Genomic DNA, 27,830 nt, shown 5'->3' on the forward strand with positions numbered 1-27,830 from the left:
AGACAGAGTCGAGCCGATCCGAGCAGAGTAAAAAGGCCACAAACCGAGGACCAGATGGACCACCTTAGATCCTGAAAACCAGGACCAGGAAACCCGGACTAAAAACCCGGACTAAAACACCTGGATCCAACACGACGGGAACTCCCGGGACAAAAACCGGATTAAAAAACCTCGAGCCTCGGAGCATTTACACCGGAGAGAGGACGCGTCAGTGACCGGGTAGGTGCCCTTCTCCTCCTCCGGCTGGTTTTCCCCCTTTTCTTTTTCACTTCTCCTTTCCTTTTCTCGCCGTTTTAGTTTGGTCGTGGCCCCGGCGAGGTTTAGAGTTATAGAGTTGTCGTTCACCGCTGTCTGTTGCTGCCGTGATCCGGAGGTGAATCGCCGGGATGTGGGCCTGCTGCAGCCCCGCTCCGCTCCTCCTTCCCCCGGTTTGTTTTCATCAGGAGGGAGCGGCTCTGCCCTGCTCTGCTCTGCTCCCCCCCTGACTCCTCCATAACATCCCTTTAAACATCCTCCTTTCCTCTTTTACAACGTTTAATTTAGACTCCTTCACCGTCAGTTTACCTGTAGTTTTTTCCCCCTTTTTAAGTCGTTTTAGCTTCATTTTGCTTGTGGTTTGTCATGGGCGCATCAAGGGAAAATGATTCCCCTGGGCACAGAGAGGCAGAAGGCCCCCCGACCCCTCCTCTGTAGGCTGCAGACACCACCACTGGTTTATTATATCTTTTCATGGTAATTTCTGTTTCTGTTATGTTTTTTCTCTCCCTCTTTTTTTTGTTTTAGTTCTGATTACTTATAGTTGTCATCCTGGATTGAGTTGAATCGAGCACAGCTGGACTTCTTTCTAGCTTCCTGGCTGAGAGATGAATGATACTTGCAGAGCCAATCAATCCGGTTCAGGGTTATTATAGTTAACTAAAACTAAGACTAAAAGTGAAAAAATAATGTAGTGAACTGAAATTAAAATAAAAATGACAATGTTTTCCCAAAAACAAGAACTAAATAAAAACTGCAATGAACAATGCAAAACTAACTTAAACTTAACTGAATTGCAGATAGCATCAGCTTAGTTTTAGTTTTCTTAGAGATGCTAAAGTTGCAGGAAGAAAGTCGAATAGAAGAAGGAAGAAAGTTCGAGTGCGACCCACAGGTAGATAAGAGTGAATGTAATGTGGTGAGGACTGATGGGAACATTATGGGATGCAACTAAAAGGGAAAAATCCTACAAACTTAAAGGTTTATCTTCAGAGGTCTCACAGAGGCTTTCTCCTAAAACCTGAAAGACTAAGACCAAATTATAGCCAAATTTAGGCAATTCCACAAAAATAAAAGACTAAACAGTTGTCCTTATAATGTCCAATTTGGACCAGTTGTTGAACCACAACTGAACCAAAAAAGCAGATTTGAAACCACAGTAAAAGAAAAATCGTCCAGTCCAAGCTATTGGATTTTTAAACTTAGAAGCTTGCTGTGGTGCCACCATTGACAATTGTCTTGTGTTTCGTGTTGAGGACAACTGACATTTTGATCTGTCATCATCATCATCATCACCCTTGCTGGGACTCGAACCCACAGCCTCTGACACCAAGAACCAGCTCCTAACTGGCTAAGCTAATTGGCTTGTAGTGAGACCTGCTGTGTAGCTTCATTTATCCACTCAGGTGAGCCAGTGCCCGGGCAGCTGTTGTAAAGGCAGATTTCAAAAATGGTCAAAAAGTCAGAAATTATGTTATCTAAACAAAAATCTGTTAATACATAAATTGCATTTAGACAGCAAAACAGCTTGAGGACATGTGACATTTTGATCTGTCATCATCATCATCATCATCATCATCACCCTTGCTGGGTCTCGAACCCACAACCTCTGACACCAAGAACCAGCTCCTAACCCGCTGAGCTAATTGGCTGGTAGTGAGACCTGCTGTGTAGCTTCATTTATCCACTCAGGTGAGTCAGTGCCCGGGCAGCTGTTGTGATGAAATGGTCAAAATTTCAGAAATTCAGTCATCTAAACAAAAATCTGATAATACATAAATTGCATCTTGACAGCATGAAAATGTTGGTGATTTGTTTTTAATGATAAGTGTTTTGCTTCATAAGAGAAAATCTGATGTTTAAAAATTCCACACTCACATTGGCTGCAGTTGTTCCCATGAGAGCAGAATTCAAAATGTTCTCAAAAATTCAGTTTTTGAATTAAAATTCTGATATTTGCCAAACTTCATTAACCATGACTCCAAAATATTCTAATTTTTTTCAGGAAGTTTGAAAATGTATTTAGCAAGAATTTGATGGTATATGTTTACAGTACTGTTTACAGTCAAACGTTTTCATGCACTGTAGGCTCAATTTTTGCTTAATCAAAATCCGAGAACAAGTTTTGTACAGTCTGGAGATGCTCTGTAGCAAGTTTGGTGACAATTGAGCAAAAATTGTGGGAGGATACATTTAAAAGTTTAGAGTTTGAAAACAGAGTGATGGACTTCATAATTTGTAATGAGTTTAAGTGACGTTCAGCAGTATTGAGGCTACATTGTGGCTTTCAACACTGTAGCATCTACCGTTGGTTTGGTAGGATTTTAAAGTTTTAAATTAAACGCTTATTGTTGAGTGAATAGTGGGATCCATGTACACAGATATTTCTTAAAACGATGCTGTGTTTATGGGGAACTTTTTCAAAACAAACAAGAAAAAGATCATTTTGGGTGAAGCTTCGTTTCCGTGTGGACAAGGCCCAGAGACTGTCAGAAACTATGTTGGACCTGTGTTGGGTTGAGACTCCAGAGCTGTTTGGTGTTGTAGTGACCAGACTGGTAGAAACTGAAGGAACCATGGTCCCTGATTGGTTCTTACCGCCTCAGCGAAATGCACAGTGAGTCACAGGCCGTACTGACCTCGTTGTCTTTGCTTGCAGCTGCAGTTTAGGTGGATTTTGTTTGGGATGCACCATAAGTATCGGGAGAGATAATTATCTAGGTAATTATCGGTCAAAATACACAGATAAGTCCAATAATGACATTATTTTGTATATCACTATAGAGCCAATTAGCCAACACCTTGATTTTGCTCATTTTCAGCCCTAAGTTGATTTGAAATGATAACAAATGTTGATTATTGAGTCATAACTGTTGTATTTGTTGTGATTACAGTAGTGATGTCAATTATATTAAGTCAGAGGCAGAGCTATAATGTTAAATTCATCATAGCCTTTCGCTCAGGTGCTGCATACTGCATACCGTATATAAACTGTTATTATTATAAAAATGTTATCGGCATCGGTTATACGAAGCAGATGGCTCTTTTTCTTCCACCGATAACTATCATGCATCCCTAAACTTTGTATTTTAATGCTACAACTGTCTGTGTTTGTAATATTTTGTGCAACTAAGCAGCAGCTTCCTATTTACACCGGCCAATGCATGTCCACTTATTGGAGCATTGTTGCAGCTCTAAAGAGTCGCTAGTCTTTAAAAAAGGGAAACTTTCAGAAACGTTGTTGGTTTGACGCTTCAGCGTTGTGTTGTACTCTAGACGGGTACAAACCAAGACCTCATGGCCCAGACAGCAGCCCCGTCCTCCTGCTCTCTGATTGTTATCAGAACACGAATTAACATGTTTGTGATATCTTTGCACAATTAAGCAACAGCTTCTTGTTTACACCAGCTCACACACGCCCAGCCTGACCTGATGCATGTTGTAGATGTGCTGTATGGAGATGATTTCTGCTAAAACAATGACAGCTATCACAATGGAGATGGTTTTTATGTTTTAAAATGATGTTAGATGTGTTTTCAGGGAACATTTAGGCGTTTTTACTTTTGATTTCTGCACAAAACACATCTAAAAAGATTATTAAGACTTACTTTAACTTTGATTTTTAAAGGATTTAATAATTTTACACTCAGACAAACAAAATCAGGAACATTTAAGCGAGACAACAGAGGAAGGGGAGCAGTAAAAAGAGGAATGAATAAATAAAAACAACTTCCACACAGAGTAGATAGAGTAGAGTTTGTGACCAAACCACCCGGCCCACTCCCAGGGGTGTGACAATGGATTTCAAAGGTTGAATAATAAAGTTTTTCTTTTGAATAGTGACAAATCATTGATGAACAATCAAAAAAAGTTGTAATTAAGTTTCAGTTTTTTTGTGTCTGGATATTAAAGGGACATTATTACACAGTATAAATTAATTAGCCTCAGATGACCTCAGGAAATTTAATAACGGGGCAAAGTTTAACAGTGACTGAGGCTGGTAGAGATAATGTTGTGGTGCTTATTACAGTGTTAATAGAGTTTAGTCTGTGTGTGTGTGTGGGGGAGAGGGGGGTTATGGTCTGTGTGTGTGTGTGTGTTGTTATGGTGATAAACTTCACACTTTGCCCTGAACTGCACACATCACAGACCTGCGCTGCGTTCACTGTCACTCTGTTCACATCAGCTGCAACTAATAAAGTCAATGAATCGATGAACTGATAAATCAGTTGATCCGATCGGCTTAAATTTGAGGATTTGAAGCTTTTCCTCGGCTTTACATGTTTTAAAAACTTTGAATTTTTTCTCTCTGTTGCAGAAAAGTTTCTCTTCTCTCACATTTAATAGACTAAAGTTCAATTAACACTAAACCATGAACAGATTAAACGTTAATGAAGACACCGTGCGTTGATTATTAACTGAAAAAAAATCCTCTATTACCACTACAGTACCCACAATTCATTGCCACCTTAGAGATGGAGGTTTCATTGTTTTATTTACAGTATTTCTCTCTATATATTTTTGTTGCTGGTGAAGTTCACACGTGAGGACGCTGGTGATGAGAGACGGACGTCAGGTCTAATCTGATCGGGAGCAGAGTGTCGTCTTTCTGGAAACTTCCTATCAGATCAGAAACCTGAAACCCGACCTTGATCCTGAACCTGAACCTGAGCCTGAGCCCGAGCGTGTCGGCAACAAAAACAGAGCAGACCTCAGGCCGCGCTGTGATTATTAAAAACCCACAGTCGGTCACACAACACTGATTGTGTGTGTGAGTGTTTTTCTATCTAGGCTTCGGTTCAAATGACAGTCGAACACAGCATGATATCCTCATCATCCTCATCTTCATCCTCCCCCACACTGACTCATCACCACACACACACACACACACACACAGAAGTTACAGAACTTATGAGGACTCTCATTGACATGTTTCACTCCCTGAATATAAACCGAGCCAGAAATCAGCAGCTTCCCAGGACTCAGCTTGGTTCCCGTTAAGGACAAACACACACACACACACACATACACACAGGTTAACACTCGTTAATCTGTTTTCTATTGATCTGCAGTGACGACCGGTCGACCCTTCAGCAGGTCAGAGGTCAAACGGTGACGTGGCGTCGCTCCAAACTCCACCTCCACACGTTCAGACTCACATTCCTCTCCACTGCTGAATCTAAAAACGACACATACAGTATATCCGCCACGTTTGATGACGTCACCCTGAGTATTGATATATAGGTTTCAACAATCAATCGATCGATCAGTCATTTAAAATCACAAATTCTTTGGTTCTGGTTTCGCAGAATTTTTGTCACAATATCAGACTGAATCTGTGTAGGTTACAGGTTAGGAGGGTGATTATGTCACCGTCAACAGATGAAAGTGCAACAAACATTCGTCAGTGTTTTCTGACATTTTAGTGACAAGAGGAGAAAATGATCATTGGATGAATTGATCACTTACAATAATCACTAGTTGCAGTTTTACATTTCCAGCAGCAAACCATAGAATAACACAAACTGTCGCATAATGCTGAAAAATAGCTTTTTAAAAATGGTGTCTCTGCACAAATGACATGTTATTTATCATTGTTATAAATTAGGGGTGTGCATTGGCACTGCCCTCACGATTCAAATCGATTATGATTCACCAGGTAACGATTCGATTCGATTCTACGATGCATCAAAATTCTACTGCACACAACACGGCAAATTTTTCATCAGTCATGAGATATTGAACAACAGATTTTATCGGCTGCTATGTCAGTATTATCACTCTCCTGTATCTTTGACATAAATGTCATTAAATAAAATACAATTGATGTAGGGTATTGGATATGGCATTTTCAAACCTGATAAAAAGTTATTTATATTTGACATTTTTGCTTCCTATAAATTGATACTAACTTATTTTTCAATGGACTGATCGATTTAATCTGTTACTGTGTTAATCCAGGTACAAGGTAGAACCAGGTTTAGGTGAGAGTGACAGGGAACACATAGCCTACATGTTACTGGGCGTCCTCACTACTACAGAAAGACCTGTATCTGTGTGTGTGTGTGTGTGTGTGTGTGTGTGCAGCTGACTTCCACCCACGCTTGGATGCTCCAGAAACCTCACATCTGGAAACTATCTCACTTACACACACACATACACACGCATATGCTCTGCTATGATGACATCATTCTCAGCTGTGTGTGATCAGCGTGTCCTCGTGATGATGTCATCGGGGGATTTTGTTAAAGACACGTTGTTGGCCCCCAACTTCTCACGTCGGTGTCATTTCGACCCCGGACCAGGACGGTGCAGCTGAAACCATCAGCCGATTAATCGAAGACTTACTGTAACTTTAACTGATTTATAAAGGTTTAAAGGGACAACGAGGAGTTTGCTTTTGGTTATAAAAGAATCTCATATTAATGTACGTAGATTAATCTACATTATCCACACTTGTTAATGGGCCCATTTTCGATAAATATATTGTTTTGTCTATAGTTATTTTGATATTATTATTTAGTGTTCGGCTCACCCAGCATTTCCTAGTTTCGGTTTCCCGGACGCTGGCTGGCGGGTCATGGGAATAATGCCGCCGGATCGCTAGTTGGCATCGTTTATGTTCGGAACTACAACGGTTAATCGATTAGTTTATAGATAACCTGCTGTGATTGGACGGCTTCCTGACGTAGCCTTTAGCTTAGCACAAAGACCGGAGGCAGCTGCTGTCGTTCCTGTGCAGCAGCAGCAGAAGATCCAGTCGTTATGGAGGCATCGTCACGGTAACATCATCTTTCTTTTTCAAAAGGAATCGTCCTGGAGACGGGAGTTCATTGTCAGGAAGTTGGATCACAGAGTCTGAATCGGACACAAAACCAAAATAGAAACATCCTCTTCCTCCTCCGTACACGACACACGCTCAAGATGATGATGATGGTGATGATGTTGATGACTGACAACACACAAATAGCACACAATCAGGGTAGTTTCCTCTGAGGCTTCCCTCCTCACTCCTCCACAACGTGCAGCTCCTGCAACACAACCACAAACTGTGATACAAATTGATTTCTAAAAAAAAAAAAAGAATATATTAGACTTAAAATGGATAGATACACTATAGATAGATAGATAGATAGATAGATAGATAGATAGATAGATAGATAGATAGATAGATAGATAGATAGATAGATAGATAGATAGATAGATAGATAGATAGATAGATAGATAGACACATTACAAATACAGAGACAATATAAAAATACAGTATTCATCATTACAAATTTCCCCCCTCCCCCTTGACAAAATTAAAAATGTTGGCAGACCACTCAAAAAAAAGAGTTGTGAGACACCAACTAAAAAGTCATGAAAAAGATAAAAACGTACATTATGGTACCATAAAGACAAAACACAAAACAGTTGGACCTCTCTTTGGCACATTCATTGATGCAGTGTTTACCAGCTAAAGTTACACACAATTTATTTGTATCATCAAGATCATTAAAAGTAACAATATACTTCGAAAGGGGGTCATGCCTATGTTCCCACAGCCCTATGTTCCCTCAGCCCTATGTTCCCTCATTTCTAACTTTTGTTGTCACTGAAAATTAGGCCCTATGTTCCCTCAGCCCTTTGGTCCCACCATTGGTTGGGTTTAGGCAATGAAGAAAGGAGTTGGTTAAGTTTAGTAAAAAGACCAGGTAGAGGCTAGACAGGCCAGATAGATAGAGTCCAGATAGGTAGAGAGAGTCCAGAGGGAACATAGGGCTGAGGGAACATAGGGCTGTGGGAACATAGGCACAAATAGTTAATCGCTAATATCCATATAAATATCACAGCGTAAAAGAGCATGAACATGAACATGAATGTCCTGAGAGGTTCAACAGGAAGCGTTGCAGGTTTTGTGATCGGAGACGTCCAGTATTCAGCTGTGATCACTGGCAGGAGGGCGTTACATAACACACACACACACATAAACACACAAATACATGTGCACACAAACGCTACACTGTGGGGTGTGGGCGGGATTCACATGAACATGTAAACACAACATGGTTCAGTGCAGCTAAACACACGGACTGTACATGTGTGTGGAGGACGAGCTGTTTCCTGACGGAGCAGCTGGTCGTCACGTCTCCGCTGTCGGTTTAATCTGAGGATTATTCCTGTGATTAACTGTTCTCGTCTATAAATCAAAAGGTGACGTCTGAAAACATCCTGTGGTGGGTGGGTGAGTGTTTTGATGAGGTCGTCGTTCTCTCTCTCTCTCTCTCCGAGCTGCTGCCTTAAGGATTTTTAACAATCCCAGGGGTTTTTTGAAGAGCGAATGAGGTCGACAGGCAGGGTGGTGCAGCGTCAGCAGTGATGGCGGCGGTGTGCGTGGTCATTATGATGAAGATGGAGCTGAAGGCAACATCTTTGATTTATCTGTTAGTTCACTTGAGATTATGAACATTGACTGAAGGTGTACAGTCATATAAATATCTATTTTTCTTTTACAAAGAAGCATTTTATGGAGCTAATTTATTCCCTCATTCTGGGAAAGATGTACTGGTGTGGGTGGAGTTGTGTTTTGTTTAAAGTCCCCCTAAAGAGGCATTTTAAAATTTGTAAAAATGCTCTGCTATGACTATTTTTTGATTAAAAATAGCTTTCCCACAAGAAAGTTGTTTAAAAAAAAACTTTCCAAGAGGCTAAAAACACGTCTACTATTTCTCCCTCATTGAAAAATCCCGGTTCTATGGATATTCATGAGTATGCAAATGAGTTATGACTTGCGTGAGTGTCACCGGGTGCTGAAAAACTGACTCCAACCAACTTTTTCAGACTCTGGCTTTGAAACTGCATTTTCAAATCTAAAATGCTCAGTTATGGCGTACATTTAGCGACTTTGCTGCTGAAACGTCTTGTAGCAGAACCCAAACACTACATTGACATGTTGATAATTTAATTTAATTTGTTTAGTAGAATGACATCATGGATAAAAGCTGCAGAAACGAGTTTGCTCGTCAGCTCCTCATTCAATTCGACGAATTGTTGGACTTAAAATTAATTTTCTCTCTCCATCTCCTGTCTTTAGGCCTGCTCTTCCAAAATGGCCGACGCCGAGGTCTCCCTGTCCCCGGCTCTGCGGCCGCTCCACCTTAGCCCCTCCCACTCTGCCCCGCCCCCTCCACCACCTTCCTCCTCTCCCACCACTTTCTCCTGCCCTTCTTCCCCCTCCAGTGCCTCCTCTTCCTCCTCTTCTTCCTCCTCCTCCTCCTGCTCTGAGAGCTCCTCAGATTGCCCCAACCATCATCACCATCACCACCACCATCATCATCACCACCACCATCACCCCCGGCCTCAGCTGCAGATGCCCCCGCCCTCCAACAGCGAGCAGCCGTCCTCCCCGAGCGCCAGCCCCCGCAGCTCCAGCCCCAGCGGGAGCATCGGCAGCTCCGGCAGCCTCGGCAGCAGCAGCAGCGCCAGCGAGGGCATCGGCAGCAGCGGCGTGTCGAGTGGCGGTGACCTGCGAGGGCCGAGTCCGCCGCTAGATGTCATCTCAGAAGACGCCATGGAGATGGACCTAGGAGTCGACCAAGGTAACCACGGATAGAGTCGCTGCAGGTGGAGGAAACAAATGGGTTCTTGTTCCTATACTCTGTCCACATTCATTTAGGTCCTTTCAGAAAATCCACCCAGTGCAAGGCCACACATTTGGTCCCAGAGATAGTTAGGGTTAAGCCTGGTATTGAATTGAAACAGATTTTTTCATCAGTGAGAGGCCACACATGAAGATAAAAAATCTTTGATTGAACAGTTTTGATCGTATTTTGGGTGATGTGCTCCAATATTCCCAATGCAGCACACCACACACATAGAAATCTGTTTTACGACCCACTAGAGTCTCGTCCCTCCAAGCCAGAAATCTCTTACGATCAAACATTATCTGACGTACTTTGAGTTTCACTTTGTTGATGGTAGCCATGGAGATGGCAGCCATACTGGTTTCAGTCAGTCAGCTCGCTTCTTTATTGGCTACATTCAATTCCACGTCACAATCCGAGGATTGTCGGCTTCCCCACACACACAAGGACTTAACGGTCGGGGCAGACGATCGTAAATATTGAACAGGTTTAACGTTTACGATTGTCGGCCTCAACCATTTTCCGAGCGTATCTTTGGGAGAAATTGACTCTTAACACCTCACACCACAGGATAATCACGTAGGATAATCTTTAGAGCCATCAGATAATTGGGCGTTTTCTGTCCTTGGTCGGAAGGGAGAAAATCCGACAGATTATCTTCATGTGTGTACCAGGTTTTAGCTCTATCTAGATAGTCCTTTTCCCGCAATGATCTTAGGTCCTTCTGGACAATAAAGGCCTCTAGAATAATTTGGCAGTCAGGACCTATCAAGGCCGATGCCGAATCAATCTGTATTCCCACCCTTGCCACCATGGCCTCCACTGGCTCATGTTGCCGATCTCCATTCATCATCCAGGTCATGAATAGGTTCTATACCCAGTCCTGGTATCTCTAATCTACATAGGGTCGCTTAATCCCAGAGGTAGAGATTTGATGGGGAAACAGGTAGGATCAGGGGTGCAATGAGAAGATACATTTCTTTAGATTGGCCTCTTACTTGGGTCCAGTTTGTCTTTGGAGACATGATCCAAAGAGCTTTACCCAAGATCCAAGGGTCTAATGGTCAAAAACCCATCCATGTTGAGAGGCAAATCATCACTATCCAACAGCTTTAGGTGTGTTGAGTTGTTGTTGGTCTTTGCAGACTGTCTAGTGGTTATCAGTCTGACTCTTCTCCTCCTCTGCCTCCAGTGATCGACCCTGAAGTGGCTCTGAAGGCTTGTCAGGAAGTTCTGCTGAAGGTCAAGCTGCAGAACAGAGAGGTGCCTGAGCAGCAGCATCTTGACAACAAACACCAACAGGACGATGACCAACCGCAACAACAACAACAACAGCAACAACACAACACACACTTAGCAGAGCGTACCAGCCCTCAGTGGCACATCAGCCCAGACACCAGCTCCATCAAAGAGGAAGATGAGGAGGAGGAGGAAGAGGAGGAGGGTAGTTCTGAGAAAGAGGCACAAAAACAAGCTTGTACCTCTCAGCAAACCGCGCCTCCGTCAGCCCAGCCGGAGTCTTCATCTCTGCCGTCAGCGGCAGCGTCGTCATCGTCGAAACAGTCCTGGCTGTTGCGGCTCTTTGAATCCAAGCTGTTTGACGTTTCCATGGCAATCTCCTACCTGTACAAGTCAAAGGAGCCGGGTGTGCAGGCCTACATCGGGAACAGACTCTTCAGCTTCCCCGATAGCGAGGTGGACTTCTACCTGCCACAGCTGCTCAACATGTACGTGCACATGGACACGGAGGTGGGAGACGCCATCAGACCTTACCTGGTGAGTCCTCAGGCACCTGAGAGTTTTACATTTACATCTCATGCAGAGGATTAGAATAAGCCACATGTCATTGTCAATCACATCTTTCAACACCTGAAAGAAGGTGAAACCAGGCTCACAGGTAGCTCCAGATGTTCTGGTCAGGTGTTGGAGTTTGTGCAAGAAGGGAATCGGCACCAACTAGATACAGTTGAACTTGCCACTGTCCACTCAAGTCTTAAAGGGATAGTTCAACATTTTGGCAAATTGGCCCATTGCCATAATCCCTATAGTCATAGCAGTAGGTTTGTTACCTTTAATTGTCTGTGCAACCTATTTTTAGAACGGATTTCTTGGGTTCCCTCATCAAATACACAATCCAACAACTCCAAAACGCTGTCGTGGTGAAGTTGTGACCTGCACATTCACCACGCTATGAGATAAGAACGGAACGGAACGAGACAGAGTTGTTTTAGTTGTTCAGCTGTTTTGCATAAATTTGCCTCAAACAACTCCGTCTCATAACGTTCTGTTATTATCTCATAGCGTGGTGAATGTGCAGGTCACAACTTGTCTACGAGAGCGTTTTGGAGTTTTTGGATTGTGAATTTCATGAGTTTGATGAGGGAAACCAAGAAATCACTTCCGTAGCGTAGCTCTGAGCAGCTTGCGACTCTGCTCCGCCGTTCTAAAAATAGCTTGCACCGACAATTAAAGGTAATGAACCTACTGCTATGACTATAGGGATTATGGCAATGGACCAATTTGCCAAAATGTTCAACTATCCCTTTAAAGACTACCAATTCTCAAGTATTGGAGTAAGGGGTATCAAGACCTTGTCCATGCTGACCTTTAGTGATGGTTGTGTTGATTGTTTGGGAGGAACTCCTGAACCCAACCAACCTACTTTGAGGTAATCAGCACATACATCTGAGCTCCTGGTTTGAACTCATCTTTGCTAAAGAGAAGTGAAGCTACAGGATCTTGCAGCTGCAGATTGATAACAACATGATTTGTCTGTGTTGAACATCATTATTTAAGTAGATGTTACCAAAAGCATCAAGTTCTGACACTCCTCCCCTGCTGGATGTGTGATGATGATGTTCAACCGTCTTCCTTCCTCTCTCTCTCAGATCTATCGCTGCAGAGGCGGTATCACCTTTTCCCTGCTGACCGCCTGGTTGTTGGGCGCCTACTCCTCCGACATGCACATCTCCACCCAGCGTCACTCCAGAGGGACCAAACTGCGAAAACTCATCCTGTCTGACGAACTCAAACCTTCTTCTGCCCCTTCGTCCGACGCTCCCAGACCGATGTCGGCTTCTGTCTCCGAAAGCCCGGTGTCGTCGCCTTCCCACCGGCGCGGCCACCGCAGGCACAACAGCAGCAACATGGAGGCCTCCACCGCCCCAGACGGCCCTCTGCCCAAAGAGGAGGAGGTCTTCGCGTCCCCGTCCAGAAGGACACACCAGAGATCCAAGTCGGACGCCACCTTGGTGAGCAGCGGGCCCGGTACGAGCCTCCGACGGACCGGCAGCAACCCAAAGGTGGAGGCGGTTCACGAGGAGGTGAGGACCAGATTCACTGTTCGATTATTTGTTTGGTTTCTAAGATTGAGTTCAACAACGCCTTACTTCACGGTACAAAACCCACTGTGAATATTCAAGATCCTCAGCTTCAGTTGGACATTTGGATGGGTCCAAGTGTTAAAAACCTGAAGGAAAACAAAAATTAGCCGTGGTTTTGTGAAGAGCTATCCTTAACTATCTGTGTTAAAGAGGAACTATGCAAGTCCGGTCGTTTTCCGCTTGTTTTGCTAACCCTCCTCTTGGCCATGTGCATTTATTTACAATGAAGTCGGTGAGAAATCAAAACATGGAGCGGTGGATAACGTAATATAACATATGTATATGACGTTACAACGTGTGTATTCGTGTAGTCTTACACAAAAGATTGCTGGTTACGGAGCGCGTTTGTATCACGGTGCCGCAGAGACGAGAGCTGGGACACCGGGGCGGCGACCGAGTCACTACACTGATGTTGCAAGGTTGGTTTTCAGCCGTGAGATGCCAGGTGGAAGACAGAGAACCTCCACTCTCACTTGTAACAAGTCATGTAGTTAACTATCACAACTATCACAATTAGTCCAGAGCTTTTTAATTAAGGTATAATATCCACGGGAGAAATCCTGCTTAGTTCCTCTTTAAAGTCTCAAAATTTCTTCACGCACAATCAGAAGCTGCTGATCAAATATGTTGTTTTGCTACATGAACAGTCGTGGACTCTACGTTTAGGTCTGCCGTGGTTCAGTCTGTACTTTTGAGGTTTCTGCTCCATCGTGACAGTCAAACACTAAAAACATCTGCAACAGCTGGTGGAAACAGTCTCCATGTGTGGTTGGTTCTGTTGCTGTGAGCTGGTTTTGGTCTCAGTGTTTCCTCGTCAGACAGTTTTCTCTGTAATGTGGGCAGGTCAGGAAAGATTTTTGAGTTTTATTCTGCACACGGTGAATAGAAACTACTGAAATAATACCTTTTTAACTGTATCACAGTGATCCGTGATCTGTCTTTTTAAAAAGGCCGATCAGCTGATTCAGCTGCTTCATCCTCCATAATGTGAAAAAAAAAAACTTGGTTTGGTTTTATGATGACTGAGCAGGTTGGAGGCTCTGATTGGCTGTTTGTCAGTAAACCCTGGCAGCACTGACTGTGATCCGTGTGTCAGTCGGATTTGTGCATTTTTTCCTCTTCCAGCAGCTGTAACGTGAGACCGAACCGATGTCCGGTCTGTGACTCTGGAGGATGAGTGGAAAATATGTGTTTTGTAAAGAAGGGAGAGAGAGAGAAGAGGTGCAGAGTGTGTTTTCACGTCCGTGCTGTTGTTGAATCGTTGCCGCATTCTTGGCCCGGCAGCTCGGTCACGTGCGGACCGAGGCTTTCCATTGGCCGACTTCTGTTCTCTCCTTTCATCATCCTGCAAAAGGAAAACAGACAATTAGAGCGATGGAGAGATGAAGCGGAGAGGAGTGTAAAGCTCTCTGCTTTTCTCCTCTTCCTGCTCGTTTTGGACTCGGCTGATGTTTGATCATATTTTCCACTTGTTTTTATTTTTAAGAGCAGAGAGGGAGAGAGAGAGAGAGAGAGAGAGAGAAGCTTCAGTGGAAAAAACTAGAACAGACTGGGAGGAGACGAGGAGAAAAAGCTGGAGCTGACCTTTATTTAACGCTGCTCAACTTCTGACCTCCTGATAGAAGAAAAGAAAACGCTGCGGGGTTTATCGTTTCCAGCAGAATAAAGCTACTACGATAACTTGTGAATATGAAGCTGCATGGGGAAAAGGTTTGAGATAAGGGGTTTTTCATTCAGCCGCACATAGAAATACAAACAGAAAACTAAAAATGAGGGGAAGTTAAAGTCCTGCTTCGCCACTGTCAGGACGTTTCTGAGTCTTTGAAACAGGAGGAAATATCTGTCGGTGCTGTGATGGTGTGTTAACATGGGTGTGTTGAAACAGGAAATGATACAACAGGTTACTGTAGGAGCTTTTGTTTTAAGGAACACATTGATTTACATTAAAGACAGGCAGAAATGTTTGTAACTGAGCCGGTTGTTAATTATGTCAGTGATTTATTCTGTTTCCTGCTTTTTATAAAACTTAAATGACTCACTTCAGATATTTATTATATTAACAGGTGGATGTTTTGTTGCTTTGCAGTAAAAACAACAACGTAGAAAAGCAGCACAAACCGGAGTAACGGTCCCTCAGCGCTGTCCCTGACTAAATAAACTCTACTGTTATTGTTTTCATCGCTCCGAATAACTGTTGAGCGTTAACTTCACACACACTTCACAACAACCAGTTCAGTCGGCTCGGGCCAAAGAATTCATGCAGATGAGGAAGTAAATATTTCAGTGTTTGGGAATAAACCTGTCAGACAGATCAGCAGAGTCCAGACAAACACGTCAGACTAAACACCGTTTGTGTTCAATAAGCAGTGGAAGCCCCTACGGCCCCTCTGTCGGCACTTTGTCGGCACTTCGTCGGCCCTCTGTTAGATCTGTCACCTTCATGTTGACCCCTCTGTCGCCCCTCTGTTACAACAGAGGTACATACAAGTGTTGATCATCCACTGTATTGTTTTTGTTTTCTTGTTTCTTTTTTAATGACTTTTAATTATTGTAGTGCTCAAGTCACCTGCCCCAGAGACTACGGTTGAAAATGAGCCAACTTGGCTAAACCGGCATGTTTACAGAAATGTTTATTAATGTGCATTGTCTCTGTAGGCTATATTTACACCAATAAACTAAACTAAACTAACACAAAGTTATTACGATGTTCAACCTCAGGACAAACTGCACATTTTATATTTTTATATACTTTTTACGATAAAAAAAAACGACGAGGCAGCAGGTCAGAGGGGACTTTATTAAAAACAACAGAGGAGTTCAGAGAAAACGGAGGAAGAGACCAAACAGGAACTGATATACGACTCTTCCTCGTTCTAGTGGAGGTGGGGGGTTGCCGTGGTGACGAAAGGGGTGGGGATGGAGGATGGAGGAGGAGGATGGACAGAGGAGGGGAGGAGGGTGGGAGAGTTGGTTTACAGCCAAAGACAGCACAGAGATTACACAACAGCACCGGCAGACGGAGGGGATTACAAATATATTCAAATTAAAATCTAAATGACAGAGAACGGGACCGGACCGGACCACCAAGTGTTTCTCTGCTCAGTTTGGACCAGGAACAACTGATCGATTATTGATTGATCAGTGAGAACCTGCTGAGTTGACGGTGAACGTTTTTACATTTACAACAAAAAAATGAAACTTTTTAAAGATCAAACAAACAACCAATAGAGAAAAGATGGATGGATGGAAGCTTTATTTATATTTAAGGGGGTTTTATATGTTTAGCTGCACATTAGTAATAATGGCAGTAAAAATGATGTGACATGAAAATAATCTTTATCTAATTGTGGCAAATTAAAGTAATGAAATGATAAACTCAGAAGTTTTGAGTCAAAACTTTTCAAAAGGAAAGAACTAAAGTGAGATTTCAGGTTAAATGTGGCGAGATGTCGAGTCTGGACACGTTTCTTTGTTCTTGGACTTCCTTGTTTAGGTTGAACTGGTTTTGAACCGTTCCTGCTGCAGCTCATCAGTTCTCCAATCAACAAAAAGCTCAAGCTGACAATTTATTTATTTATTTTAATTAGTTCTAGCCAAGGTAATTCCATGACTTTCCCCATAATCCAACTGAAGCGCAACACTTTCTAATTTCCTGATTGGAAAAAGGAGCAGGGAGAAATTCAGGGTATAAAGTGTCTGATCTCTTTTCAGCTGCACTGCCCTACAAAGGCAAAGTGCAGTATCTGCATTTAAAAAAAAAAAAAAAAAAAATTTTGACCAATCAAAAGTGTGGCATATTCTCTTCAATCTGGTAGAATTTGATATTGGTACTGCTAAAAATTTCCAGAGTTATTGGGCTTTTTATTTTGCTGTCCATCCAAAAAAGCACTGTGAAACCAAGGCAAAGTGCAGTATCTGCAAAGAGTACTGTACTCCCTACATTCTATAATTTAGTATCTGCAGCTAATACCAAGGCAAAAGTGCAGCATCTGCCATAAAACGGTCAAAATTGGTCAGAAAGACAAACTACAAAATACTTTAATTCAGTCCACCTTTATCTAATTAATTATAGACTTGATAGTTATTCATAATTTGATGCTTAAACCTGACAATGAAAAACACAAAAAGCTGTTTTTCTCAGTTTGGCATTTTTACAGACACCGCACTTTGCCTTCGTAGGGCAGAGCAGTCAACTTCACTTTTTTTTACTTTTCTTTTTTTTTTAAATGGCAAAACTGTCCTTTATCTTCATTAAGCTCTGTATTTGGGGTGGTGGCGGCGGCGTGGCGTGGGGCGGGCGGGGCCCTCAGACTCAACTGGAGCTGAACTCTTCCGTCTGTCGGAGGTTTCTGTGTCACAGAGGATTTTGGTCGTGTTGAATCTGGGTCATGTAAACATCTTAACCTTCCCTCCCGTCTCTGAAATGTTTCCATGTGTTGTTGGCCGGCAGAGCTGGACGACCCCGGCTCCCCCCTCCTCCTCCTCCTCCTCCTCCTCCTCCTCCTCCTCCTCCTCCTCCTCCTCCTCTTTCTCCTCCCTGATGGTGGGGAGGGGAGGTGCACACACAGGGGAAGGGGGATTTAAACCACATGATGCTGAAACGTCTGTGTAGCAGCAGCTCAGTCATGTGACAGAAATAGTTTATATGACCCAGACGTCAGAGTTTGAGCAAATACTTCAGAAGAGACTTCAGAAGTGGAGAAAAGACGACTACACGTGTCTGGTCGACTGGTCATGTGACTGAAAACGATCAGGAATCAATCAATCTGGACTGTTTCTGTCCTCAAACCAGCTCCGATCACATGACTACAGCTTCTTTTTTCTTTTATTTTGCTGTTTATGAAGCCACGGGGTCAAACAATGCTCCACACGGTCGTCAATAAATAATCTATCAATCAGTCATTTATCAACAGTAACTTGTGCTCATGTTGAGTCAGACTCTCTGCTGCCTTGCTCACCAGCACCTCTCTCTGCCACGGCCGGTCACCATGGAGACAGCAGGGAGGTGGTGGTGGTGGTTTGAGCAGTAAAGGTGACTGGAGCTGAGAGTCGGAGGTGGAGCCGCTCTGCCCCCTGGTGGACAGACGGGTGAACTACAGCTCCTCTCTAGTGCTGTGTTTCTGTACTGATGAACCTAAAGCAGCTGATCATTGGCAGATTAGATTATAAATTAATGAATGAGTCTGTAAAATCAGCTGTTTGTCAGTGTTAACCAACATTGTAGTTTAAATCCCGGATAAATTGGATTAAAAAACTGAAAGATAATCTGAAGGCTGAGGCGACAGGCCTCGCTGCAGCCAGCCCCCGGTTCGAATCCCAAATCTTATGGCCATTACCTCTTTCTATGCCTCCCTGTTTCCTTATTTTATCAAATAAAGTCCAAAAATATACTTTAAAAAAGACAATACTTGCCGTAAGATGTGTTGTGTGTTGCCTTTGTCTCTTCACAATGCATGATGGGAACTGAGACCTGAGTTTAAAGGGGAAGTATTATGGAAATATCACTTTTTTTAAGGCTCTTTAACATGTATTTGGGTGTTTAACTTGCCTTTCGGCCCCCAAATTGTGAGAATTGACAAAAAAAATCTGTAATGTTCAGGCTCCCTAGGTTGAAATCCACGTAGTTTTACGAGCTGTTCCCTCAGTTGTCTTCCAGTGATGTAACTAGGTTTTGAATTTGCATAATCCCACCCCACCTGGTACCAGTAGAAGGGGCGGGGCAAGCAGTGGTTCATTTGCATTTAAAGGGACAGGCACTGAAACCAGCCGTTCTGAACAGGGCTGTTTTGAGCAGATAAAGAGAGCTGTGATGTTTGATCCTTGGGGTATTTTGTCTTTAAGACCCCTGGGAACTATTTTAATTTGTGGGAAAGGGTCGTAATATGTCTCCTTTAAAGTGAGGTGTTGTTTTTTTCTCCGCAGCCGGAGCGTCTCCGTCCTCAGAGGGAGTTCGTCAAGTCTCTGCTGGGCATCGGGAAGCGACTGGCCACGCTGCCCACCAAGGAGCAGAAGACCCAGCGGCTGATCTCAGAACTGTCGCTGCTCAACCACAAGCTGCCGGCGCGGGTGTGGCTGCCCACGGCCGAGCACCAGCACCACGTCTGCAGGATCCCACACACACAGGCCGTCGTCCTCAACTCCAAAGACAAGGTAACGCCACACAGACCTGAGCTGCAGGACTTAAGTACCGTGGTTACAAGCAATATCTTCTTTATGATCATATTAGGGATACTGCGTTTACATGCACACTAGGGTTGTACCCGAAACAGCAACTCCCAGCATGCATTGCATTACAGTAGACAGGAAGTACTCACCAATACTTCCAGGGTCACCGTTCAACAACTTAGCATTTTTCTCATAGACAATAATGGGAAAAGAAGCGGCTATAAAACAGTGGATAATTTTTTTTGAGTGTCACAACCCCCGTGAAACGACTCGTTTCACTACCTTGATCCTTTCAGTCCGATTACGTTTGGAAAGTCTAGAAGAGCCGCACGATTAAATTATTTTATTCCCGTTCTAGTTAGCCGAGAGCTAAAGCAGAAGTTAGCCGGCTAGCTCGGCGTAGCGTAGCACTAGCTCGACTGAAGTCAGTGCACCCACTTCCAGTTTCTTCCTGAATACGATTCCGAATCTGAAGTTTTTATTAAAAGCCCGAATCCGAATACAAATAGTGCACTAGCTGTACACCCCTAATGCACACAGAGAAACCTGTGGCTGGATTCACCAATATGTTCTTATGAAAGATCTTAAGAAATGTCTTAAGATCTAAAATTAAGAAGTTAATAAGAAAGTTTTTAAGTGCAATTCCTCAATATTTTCTTATGAACAGTAATTTCTTACAAATTTCTTATTTTTCCTACTTAAGAACTTATTAAATATGTCACTGCATTGTATTGCAGGCGCAAACAAACAACATATACATATAGTTTGCGTTTTAACCTTCAGTCACTCACTAACCATGGAGACGGACAAAAAGAGATGCAGAAACTTTTCAAGGTAGGAGCTTGAGGTTATGGTGGATGAAATTAATGTACAAATAAAATTACTACTGGGGATATAATATATATATTATGGGAATAACAGCGGAAAATATATAAAGAGGGTAGGCCAAAGTGAAGCTGTGTCATTATATTTACTTAAACTATGACCTCCTAGTCTAAACTTAACGGGATACTCAAGTCCATATAAACGTACTGATCGTTCCTGTCTCCAGGCTCTTATTCTGAAACTCTCCTCTTCCTCCTCCTCCTCCTCCTCCTCCTCCTCCTCAGGCTCCCTACATCATCTATGTGGAGGTTCTGGAGTGCCAGAGCTTCGAGACGTCTCCCGTTCCCGTGCGCATCCCGGAGACCAGGATCCGCTCGGCGCGTTCGGCAGAGAGCCTGGACTGCGGCGTCGGCAGCGTCGCAACGGCGAACACCAACGGGATGACGTCGGAGCACAGAGCGGGAAGTTTCTCCACCGTCCCCAACTACGACAACGACGACGAGGCGTGGGCCACGGACGACATCGGACAGCTGCAGGTGGAGGTGAGACATCGCGTCGGACGGGTCGGACAGGTCAGAGCTGTCGCCGTCACAGGTGAACTAACGCCTGTGTGTGTGTGTGTGTGTGTGTGTGGCAGGCGGAGGCTCAGACCAGCAGCAGCGATAACATCAGTCAGTTTTCAGTCGACAGCATCACGAGTCTGGAGAGTAAAGAGCCGGTGTTCATCGCCGCGGGAGACATCAGGTACATACACATCACACACACATCCAGTTTTAATTTTGTCGGCTATTCTTCAATTTAGTTTTAGTCTTGTGTCAAATGCCCTCATTACAAAGTTTTAGTCATATTTAGTCAACTTGTATTCTTTTTTGTTTAGTCACATTTTAGTCGACGAAAAGTCTTGTTTTAGTCAATAGTCTTTTTACAGGAAGCAGATTGACAGTAATGTTAAAGGGATAGTTCAACATTTTGGCAAATTGGCCCATTGCTATAATCCCTATAGTCATAACAGTAGGTTTGTTACCTTCAATTAGCTATTTTTAGAACGGCGGAGCAGAGCCGTGAGCTGCTCAGAGCTACGCTACGGAGGCTAATGGGATTTATTGGTTTCCTTCATCAAATACACAGTCCAACAACTCCAAAACGCTTTTGTGGACAAGTTGTGACCTGCACATTCACCACGCTATGAGATAATAACAGAACGATACAAGACTAAGTTGTTTTAGAGGTAAATGCAGAGACTGCTTGCCGAAAAACTGTCCCTGAAGGCAACGCGCATCAGTGGTTTTGCATGAATTTACCTCTAAAACAACTCTGTCTCATAACGTTCCGTTATTATTGTCACAACTTGTCCACCAGAGCGTTTTGGAGTTGTTGGATTGTGTATTTGATGAGGGAAATCAAGAAATCCAATTAGCCTCCGTAGCGTAGCTCTGAGCAGCTCGTGGCTCTGCTCCGCCGTTCTAAAAACAGCTTGCACCGACAATAAAGGTAACAAACCTACTGCTATGACTATAGGGATTATGGCAATGGGCCTATTTGCCAAAATGATGAACTATCCCTTTAACACTGCATCACACACACTCTGTCCGGCTCTAGCAGCTGACCTCTGTCTCCATCGTGTGTGTGTGTGGTTGTTCAGGCGTCGGCTGTCGGAGAACCTCGCTCACACCCCGACCACGTTCAGGAGAGACCCCGAGGATCCGTCGGCCGTCGCCCTCAAAGAACCCTGGGAGGAGAAAGTCAGGTGAGCGTCACAGACAGACAGGTGTCACAGAAGTGTTCCTCAGTTGCCGTGGCAACACTAAACAGTTTCCCTTGTCCGTCTGTTTCCGTCCCACCAGGCGGATCAGAGAAGGTTCTCCGTACGGTCACATGCTGAACTGGAGGTTACTGTCGGTCATCGTGAAGTGCGGCGACGACCTGCGACAGGAGCTGCTGGCCTATCAGGTGCTCCGACAGCTGCAGGTGAGGACGTCCACATCTGTCCACATGTGGCGAGGAGGTGCGAGTGAAACCTGTCACTGACCCGTGTGTGTGTGTCCGTGTATGTGTGTGTCTGTGTGTGTGTGTGTGTCCAGTCGATCTGGCAGCAGGAGCGAGTTCCCCTGTGGATCAAACCGTACAAGATCCTGGTGATGTCATCGGACAGCGGGATGATCGAGCCCGTCCTCAACGCCGTCTCCCTGCACCAGGTACCCAGGGGGATTGTGGGAAATCTTAAGCTGCTTGTAACACTGAACGACTTCAGCCGGTCTTGTTGAGCCACGCAACTCATTTTTTTAAAGTCAGGTCGAATATCAGCCTCATCGGACGCCGTCTGTCACTCGGCGTTTGGAGGGGACCAACGACCGATCGTCTGTCTGACAAACAAACAAATGCCTTTTAAACAAATCTTTATTGACAATTGTTTAGAGCCACAGCGGTTGTGGGTATTTATGTTTTTATCATTAAGATAAAGATACAGATACAGAAGACTTTATTGATCTGGTTTCTACAGTCCACCATGACCATACACATACAGTTAATCACACACAGGTAGCATGATGGGACATAGGAATGTACAAATAAAACTCATATATATATAAATAAAAACCCGTAATACACAAGGCAATTGTCAATAAAGTGCAATAATAAAAGAATGCTGAGAGCAGAATAAATAACAATGATAAGAATAAAGAGATTAAAAAAAAGATTTCTCTGAGAAATTAAAAAAGATAAAAGCGTGGGCACATTAAGCACACAGTACGAGTTGTGGCTTTCCTTCGTGTTGTCAAAGCCACATTAGAGGCGTGAAAGGTTGGTGCTCTAACAAGAATGAATAAAGAGATGTTTACATTTCAAAAAATAAAGGTTTACTGAAAGAAAAATCAATTACATCCATATATAGACTAAAAATACAAAACTATGAAGTTATGAAATTAAAACCTAAACAATCTAAACTTAATTTTCATCCACAAACTATGGCTCTTACAGTACGAGTTGAAATTAAACAAGATCTCTAAAATCGTCCAGCTTGATGTTTAGCGGATTGCTACGGCAGAAACCACAGTTTTTACTTCTCCTCCATTTTACAATGAAGAAATTTCATTTTAATAATCAATAAAACCTCTTAACATGTGTCCTGTGTGTGTGTGTGTCTCTCATCTCCTCAGGTGCGTAAACAGAGCCAGCTGTCTCTGCTCGACTACTTCCTGCAGGAACACGGCAGCTACACCACCGAGGCCTTCCTCACCGCTCAGAGGAACTTCGTCCAGAGCTGCGCCGGCTACAGCCTCATCTGTTACCTGCTGCAGGTCAAAGACAGGTGAGACACGCTGGATGCTCCGCTCTCAGCAGCCCTGCTTCCTGTCTCGGCGCTAAGCTCGGCTAACGTAGCTGCACTCTTTGTGTTTTTCCAGACACAACGGGAACATCCTCCTGGACTCTGAAGGCCACATCATCCACATCGACTTCGGCTTCATCCTCTCCAGCTCTCCTCGCAACCTGGGCTTCGAGACGTCCGCCTTCAAACTCACGTCAGAGTTCGTCGATGTGAGTAAACTCCTGTTCCAGCTGTCTCCTGGTGAGGAGGTTTGACCAGCCGCAGGAAGCAGCTGATGGAGGTTGATGTTGATGTTGTTGTTGTTGTTTCAGGTGATGGGCGGCCTGGACGGAGACATGTTCATCTACTACAAGATGCTGATGCTTCAGGGTTTGATCGCTGCCAGGAAACACATGGAGAAGGTGCTGCAGATAGTGGAGATCATGCAACAAGGTGACACACACACACACACACACACACACACACACACACACTCTCTCTCTCTCATCCTGATCTCAGTGGTTCCCAACCTTTTCTGGCTTGTGACCCCATTTTGATATCACAAATTCCTGGCGACCCCGCGATTTATATGCTGCATTTTATTTGAACTCGATTTATATTCGAGAAAGTGAAAGTATAGAATAATTTTAAGATTGCGTGTGGTGTTTTTAATTATAATTTTAAAAAGAATAATAATTACTTAAAAAACATATTTTTATCAGTAATTTTTTTTTTCAAATACTAGACATTTGAGGCGACCCCATTTGAATTCTAGGCGACCCCATGTGGGGTCCCGACCCCAAGGTTGAATAACACTGTATTAACTATTGTGTTGTACTTGCAAATCTTTAAACTGTTTACAATTATCCAGATAATGAAAGAAATAGTTAGTGTGGTTTTGGTTTGTTTTTTAATGTTGTTTTTACTTTGCGTGTTTTTACTATAAATACAGTATATATGTTTTTAATGATCAGATTTTATTTTATTTTCAGAATTTACGTATCAACAATGCATATAACCATACATCAATAAGTAGTAGTAGTGGTCTGAGCTAGGAAAGAAATAGAAATCTTGTGTATTAAGAAATATTTCTTATCACTGGTCAACTCAGTCGGGGTCGTTTGCTACTATATTTGTAATTGTATGTGCTGGACCACAGGAAGAACAGCCATTGCTCATAAAATGATGGCTATATAATAATGGGTAATGGGGATCCTAATAAATAACCAAATCTCTCAGGTGGAGGTTGAGGTGAGTCTCACTTCTCTCTCTTTCTCTCTCTCTCTCTTTCTCTCTCCAGGTTCCCACCTCCCCTGCTTCCACGGCTCCAGCACCATCCGCGGCCTGAAGGAGCGGTTCCACATGTCCCTGACGGAGGAGCAGCTGCAGCTGCTGGTGGAGCAGCTGGTGGACGGCTCCATGCGCTCCATCACCACCAAACTCTACGACTCCTTCCAGTACGTCACCAACGGCATCATGTGACCGAAAAACCGCCGACTGAACTCCCCCAGAGTCGACCTCGTACCTTTCAGAGCCGAGGAGCCGAGCAGATTCACTGGATGTGATTTTCTTCTTCTGTTTCTGTCTCTGGAGTTACTCATTGATTTTTTTTTGTTGTTTGTTTTTGAGGAACTCCAGAAAAATCCCTTGTATTTAGGATTTTTTTTTTTCCCCAAATACAAGATTTCAGTGATGTTCATGTGCAGCTGGGAAACCGCAGCGACTTGGACAGACATTAAACAACTGGATCAGGAGAGAACTGCACAGTCCAGGATCCTGGTTTATTGTTTTGCTGCCTGAGACACAAAAAAAAAAATCATTCAAACACTAACACACACACACACTTTTACTGGATTTTAACTCTGAACCAGCATCAACCAGCGTTCAGATGGCAGGAGAGGAAACACGAACATGAATGAAGCCGTCGTCAGTGTTTGGATCCGTTCTAGACGTTCAACTGCTGCTGAAAGGACGAACGAGTCGAGTACAAAACCTGCAGATCTGATGTTCAGATGAAAACATTTCAGCTTGTTATCATTAGACACTAAAATCTTGTACAAACAGGATCGTTTCAGCGTCTTTGCTCTTGCAGATTCATGAACAAATATCTTTCCATCACATTTAAAAAAAAAAGGAAACCTCTTTGTCTTTAAGCTCCTTGTACCTCTGAGTTCTGGTCCCATCAGACCAGATGCATCTCTTTCATTGTGAGATCCATTTTGAGATCCATGTTTACTTTATTTCGGTGAATGAGTGAAACATTCCTCTTGAAGACGTAGCGAGCACGAACCCACAGACCCCAGGTCAGCCCTGTGTGTGTGACAGCAGCTTGTTTCAGACGCTCCTCTCCTGCTCTCGTCCGACTGAAACCAAAACGCGGTCTCTACAACTCTACTGTACCACAAACAAACACCAGCAGGACGTTCTCCTCCTGATGAACGGAGAACATCTGTGAACATCTGTGACAGTCGGTTCTGTCGTCTGCTTGTCCTTTAAAGAACAGAACGCTGAGAGAAAAAAGAAAAAAGAAAGAAAGCACAACGTGAACTCTGTGTTGTTTACAGCTGTTTTCTTTGTTCTGTGGACGAAACTAAACGGTTTAGAAATGATCAGTTCTTCTCCCTAACCCTCGGACATGTTGAGTTGTAATTGTTGTTTTCACCAGATATTTATCACAAACATTAAAACTAATTCTACTTTTTTGTTCAGATTTATGGACAAAAGTTTAGACTAATGACTGAATCCTCGTCGGCCTGCAAGATAACCAACGTCGTCGCCATTTTACCGCCTGGTTTCGAACTCTGCAGGAGCTTCGATCAGCCGATTAGCGCGTTTAATGTGTAGTTGTTGAAATTAAGAGGTTCTTCTAACCCTTGTTTTGGTACAAGATGAATATTTTTGGCAGAACTAATACTGTTTTACAGGCAGCATTAATGAAGCTGGGATTTAACGTAAAGTGACTATTTTAATCGCATGTACTGCGCAGTGTTCATAATAACGCCCTTCCTACATTTTAAGAGCTTTTAAGACTGAATGTTCCTGAACAAGATGAAACTTGAGAAACTATAGTGGGAAGGAAAAAAAAAGAACGAATTAAAATTGATCGTGTCAGATCATCAGTTTATTTAACTGGATTAATCCAGGTCTGGGAAGGTCCGAGATGAATTTCAGAGGAAAGTTTTACGTAATTATTTAGATGAGTTTCTGTCAAACAGTCACTTGCAAACATGCTAAAGATGCCAATGACATCAAAACTCTACAGCAGTAAATTCAAAAGGAGCATTTAGATGGAAGCAGACGAACTGGACCCGTCCAGTCTGAGCTGTCACTGGTGAAATGATTCATCTGCAACAGATTTCTGCAACAACAACAACATTATTATCATCATGATTGTCCCTGTTCCACAATCTGTACATGTGTGTGTATAACTAACTGTCTGATAACGATGTTGTGCATATTTAACAAACGCTCAACACAAGATACATTCCTGTGATTAACTCGAGATAAACGAGAGCATCGGACTCTGGTTCTATGTTTCCAAGGAGATCAACAATGACCAGTTCCCTGGTTTCCAAGGAGATCGATAATGATCAGTTTCCTGGATATGTGAATTTTTTTTGTTAGTTTTTTTTTAAAAACCGTCCACTAAAACTGAAACAGACGTGTTCTCAGTATTGACGAGCAAATGTTTCTTGTCTGTACTTTAACACTTATGATAATGTTGTTACTAATGTTGGTAACATTTTACAGTGGCTTTATTCCAGTGTTTAACACCTGTGTAATGATATTTGTACATAAAAAAAATACTGCATTTCTGCTTTTGAGAAGGCAATGAGATTATTTCCTCTCTTGAGATTAATTTTTGTTTGTCCATTTTGGTAAATTATCTTGCTAATTCAATGGGCAGCCACGATAGATTAAGTGTCACTGAATTCATTGTTCAGGTCTTTAACCACTTGCATGTTCGTCTGCAGGTATAAACTAAAATGGGGTAGACAAGCAGAGAGGCTAGTTCACAAACTAACTGGCTATTAGTTTGTCAATTCTTGTATTGCCCATATTATTCATCACAAATTTTGTATTTCTAATAGAAACAATAGTGAATTTACAGCCTCCCCGATAAAACAAGACGTTTGAAAACAGACCAAACATTCATAGGGCCAGCAAACATTTGTAAAATTTTGCGTTAATGACTGATAAACACTATTATTTTTTGTTTCTAGATTGAAAATTAAATTTAAAACACTTTTGAATTTTTATATATGTATAGAC

The 27,830-nt window shown here is 43.1% G+C and overlaps 1 protein-coding gene across 1 annotated transcript; it reads left to right on the forward strand.

The window, feature by feature from the left end:
- LOC146978286 (phosphatidylinositol 4-kinase beta-like) lies at positions 1 to 25,970 on the forward strand. Its single transcript, XM_085790965.1, has 14 exons — positions 1 to 219; positions 9,332 to 9,836; positions 11,074 to 11,657; positions 12,770 to 13,204; positions 19,187 to 19,414; positions 20,539 to 20,796; positions 20,892 to 20,998; positions 21,897 to 22,001; positions 22,099 to 22,222; positions 22,336 to 22,449; positions 23,410 to 23,561; positions 23,656 to 23,788; positions 23,891 to 24,011; positions 24,859 to 25,970. Exons 2-14 carry the CDS (start codon positions 9,347 to 9,349, stop codon positions 25,038 to 25,040), a joined length of 3,033 nt encoding a protein of 1,010 aa, XP_085647091.1. The 5' UTR covers positions 1 to 219; positions 9,332 to 9,346; the 3' UTR covers positions 25,041 to 25,970.
- Positions 25,971 to 27,830: the final 1,860 nt, after the last annotated feature.

Source organism: Trachurus japonicus, chromosome 11, assembly GCF_045865225.1.
Source record: "Trachurus japonicus isolate A0001 chromosome 11, Traja_1.0".
In the NCBI taxonomy this organism is placed as follows: domain Eukaryota; kingdom Metazoa; phylum Chordata; class Actinopteri; order Carangiformes; family Carangidae; genus Trachurus; species Trachurus japonicus.